We start from the raw sequence: 3,815 nt of genomic DNA, 5'->3' as shown, positions 1-3,815 counted from the left end.
AACTCCTTCTCCAGCTCCAGCAGCTGCGCGCGCGTGTAGGCGGTGCGCGTTCGCTTGTTCTCCTCGGGCTCCGCCGCGTAGGCACCGCCTGTGGGCGACACAGTCGATGAGTGTAGCCTCGGGCTCCCCACCCAGCCCCCACCCACACAGCCCAACCCCTTCAGCTCCTGGCCAAGGAACTGTCGCGTTGCCGGTGCGGGGCTACTGAACCCCAACCGCCTTACCTCAGAGCCCACTGTGGGTGCACGCAGCTTCCCTAGTCAAGGGAGCTTTTTGTTGGAGGCCAAAGCTGCGCGCTCACCGTGAGCGGTTCTACAATGAGTTCATTTAACCGATGTTTGAATTGATGCATATAATAAGATATGTCCATCGACTGGATTCTATGAAGGCAATAAAAAGCCTTCACACAGGACTTACTCTTAACAACCCTTCTGACGTTGGCCCATAATAAGTCTATTTGAGGTCCCTATCCAGTCCACATGCGGATATATCACTGACAAACATTTCAAGACTTAAATCCAACTTTTACCACGTACGGTACTTTTTTTCTCATTGTTCACTATTTCGTTAAAACAATGCTAATCTCAACCCAGTAAATTGATTTCACAGCAAACTAATGGATGCAACCCCAGTTTGAAAACTCTTGGGCCAAAATGTTATGATATTTTGTTATATCTGATCATAGATTTTTTTTTCTTCATATAGTTATCTCTCCAACTTGAGAGATGGTTAAGTTCTCTGTAATTGGTATTTTAATCTTAGTTGATCCACCGATGCGTGAAAAAAGAATGCTGTTTGGGGAAGGTCACGTTTGGTGGGGCAGGTTGCTGTTAGTCCCAGACTCTGCCCTGCTCCCCAGATCCGGGCGGAGTCGGAGAGGGCAGGTGCGGGGTCCAGAGCCCAAAAGTGGATCTGAAAGAAAGCAGGGCGGAGGGAGGGAGTGGTGGTGTAGACAAAAAGTACAAGGGTATAGGGCTTTCAGCTCCAGGCTGAGGTCTCCAGGAAGCAACTCGCCGGCGGGGCGGAGAAAAGAGCGCCGCACACACGGTGTTTGCCGCTGCGTTCCTTGAGGTCAGAATTTTTTTCTTCTATGCTGGGAACCAACTGCGCTCAGGTTGTGGACGCTGGCGCGATTAGCCCCACCTAAGCTCGGGAAAGAGGCTTTTGTCTTAGGAAGGAGGGAGGAGACATTTCTCTTGTAATTAATGGCGAAGCATTTAAGAATCTAGAAGGAGAATGTGTGTGTTGAGGGCGAGGGATTAATTTTGCTTCGGAAGATGGAACCTTCGGCGGAGAAGAGGAGCCCTCAGAAGCCAGGTCAGGGGCCCAGACCCCAGTTGGTGGAGCAGTTCTGCTCCCTGAGGGGCAGCTCTAAGTCTTTCAGTCCTTCCCGAGTTAGACTTAGTGGGACCTTTAAAAAGACCACCCATGGTTCTTAATTCAACCCACAACCTCTCCAGCACCCCCTCCCCTCCAGCTGAGAACCTTGCCAAGTTGCAGTCAGAGGCTGCAGGGGTCCATTACCTCAGGAGACCTGTTGGTCAGGTCAGGGTGAAAAGGGATGGAGGTTGAGGATGGAGACTCTTGGTGGGAAGATGTCAAGGGCCCCAGATCTGGGCTAGTAAAGAGGTTTAGCTGGGCAGCCAGAGCAGCAGATGCACTTCATTTAGGTCGAGGTCGTCAGAAGTTCCTATTGTCATTAGTATTCATATTCCTACTAAAATGAGAGCCTTTGGGTCACTTTGCACTTCCCAGGGGCTTGAAACTACCATGCACCAGCAGGTGGGTTGGCCAACCCTTTAAGTTCGTCTCCTTGGAAAGTTTCCTGGAGGACCTTGGGCCTCAGCAGTGCCCTGCAGGCTGCTCTCCAGACATGAGAATAAAGTCGCGGTGGGTCCCTTCCCTGTGGTCTGAGGATACAGTGGATCAGAGCATCCAGCAACTGCCTCTCTGACCTGGACTTCCTAGCCCTGAGGCGTCCCTCACTCCCAGGCAAGTCTGTTGATTTCTTTTCTGGTTTTACTTCCTGGCTTTTGGGTTCACCTGAGCCCAAGTGCTATCAGCTCAGAGATGGACAACAGCAGTTGGGGAAGAAAAGAGGAGTTATTCCACCTCTGAAATCGTCTTACCCTTATCCTGAGGGAGTCCAGGCCAAGAGGGCAGGAGCAGCGAGGACCAGGGGTCCAGAAACCCTCTGTGGTAAGGGAATCCTGGAGGAAAGACAACCCTGGCAAGAAACTACCAGCCAGGAGCCTCCAAGCTGAGGGGAGGACTTTCTGCTTTCCAAGAATCCGGCACTTTCTGAGGTTGCAAGGTCTAAATCCTGGGCCTTTAGAGCTGGATTAGTTCTCATGGGCACCTCGGCAGCATCTGGTGCCAGTATCGCCCGGCTTTCGCTAGAGGTGGGGGTGATCGCAGCCCAGTTGGTATGTTTGGATGTTTGCCTTAGCGAGAAATTGAAATAACAAGAGGAGAGCCCATAGGGTCTTGGACGAACCCTACTCCCTTTGCCCTATTCAAAGTTGCGCTGGGCTGCGCGCCCAGGTCAATGTCAGCAGGGCTCCCTGGTCAGACTCCTCGAACAGGGCGTTGAGAGTTCTCAGGGGTTGCCAGATCGGGCTTCTTTTCCAGTGCCCGACTGTCAAGTTGAAAGATTAAAAAAAAAAAAAAAAAAGCGACTATTTGTAGTGCAGGTGTGTTACCAGAAGTGGCTTTCGGCGGCACAGAAGCGATAACATTGTGTGGCGGCGGGGGCACAGGCCAGGCCGGAACTCGCCTCCAGCTCTGGGCGGGGAGGAAGGGAATTGGGGGCTGCTCTGCGTCTCCGCCTCCCGGCTGGGAAAAACTTGCTACTCGATGGCGCTTATGGCCGGGGGAACCCAGGATTCCCTTTTCCCTCTACTGTGCAGGAAGGACGCGATTCCCTCTGCAAACTTAATTTCCCGTGAAGCAGCGAGAGGAGACCTTTGCAAACGTTTTTGGTTAGTAAAAAACGAATTAGCATCTCAGAACTTCTCCCAACTGCTTGGCTCCAAGAAGGGGTGAGCGGCCAGCCTTCAGTCTAGCGGTGAGCTCCTCGCTTTGCCCTACACCCTTCCTGTTCACCTCCACCCGGTTTCCTCCACCAGGGCGGCGGGGACAGTTTTCAGGCTTAGATGGATGCAGTTTTCCTTTCCTTTCCTGCCTTTAGACATGTACCTCGCGACCCTGAGAGGGTCTGTGTTGCTCTCAGGAAGCCTCTAGTGCAGGTCTGGTGGAGTGAGATGCCTGGAGCTACTAAGGAGCTCTTGGGTCTGGGACAGAGACATCCTGGGTGCTGCTAGTCCTTGGCTGCTAGATAGCCCGCTGGAGAAGGATCCCGAGTGTCCGAAGCCCTGAACCTGGCTGACACTCTGTTTTCTAGAGGTGGCGCATACCGGGTGCTTTTGGGGCTAAGATGGGCCCAGCACACAGGGAAGGAATAGGTTTAAGCTCCTAGGAGGAGAACTGGTGGGAAAGATGCCCCCAAAGGGACCTTAAAAGCGCCTCTCTGCAGGTGGCCTGGGATAATTTAGTCCGACCCTGTAGTATCCGAGGGGGTTGAGGACTGGAACCCTGAGACAACCCAGGGGGGCGCTTACTCTTTGAGGTAGGGGCAGCGAGCCCAGAGACCGAGAGGAGAAAGAGGAAAAGAGCCAGGCTTACCTGCCCACTGGCCTTTCCACGCGTGAGCTTTAGTGGACTTCATCCATGGGAAAGGTAGTTGAACTCGACTGGGCTCCTCCAGGGTCCCCGGCTCCGTTCCATCCGGGTAGGGCCCAGCGGGCGGGTGGGGG

At 53.4% G+C, this 3,815-nt stretch overlaps 1 protein-coding gene across 1 annotated transcript in view; it reads right to left on the bottom strand.

Moving 5' to 3' along the window:
• The window catches only part of Pdx1 (pancreatic and duodenal homeobox 1), a 7,884-nt gene that overhangs the window by 2,542 nt on the left and 1,527 nt on the right, over window positions 1-3,815 (bottom strand). Inside the window, exons 3-4 of the mRNA XM_015483953.2 lie at window positions 3,685-3,810; window positions 4-88 (exon numbers count right to left, since the gene is read on the bottom strand). Coding sequence (XP_015339439.1) covers window positions 4-88; window positions 3,685-3,810 — 211 coding nt within the window. The remainder of the gene's footprint in view (window positions 1-3; window positions 89-3,684; window positions 3,811-3,815) is intronic.

This window comes from Marmota marmota, unplaced genomic scaffold (genome assembly GCF_001458135.2).
Source record: "Marmota marmota marmota unplaced genomic scaffold, marMar, whole genome shotgun sequence".
Lineage (NCBI taxonomy): Eukaryota > Metazoa > Chordata > Mammalia > Rodentia > Sciuridae > Marmota > Marmota marmota.
The sequence above is the reverse complement of the archived record's forward strand: the minus strand, read 5'-3'. Positions and strand labels throughout refer to the sequence as shown.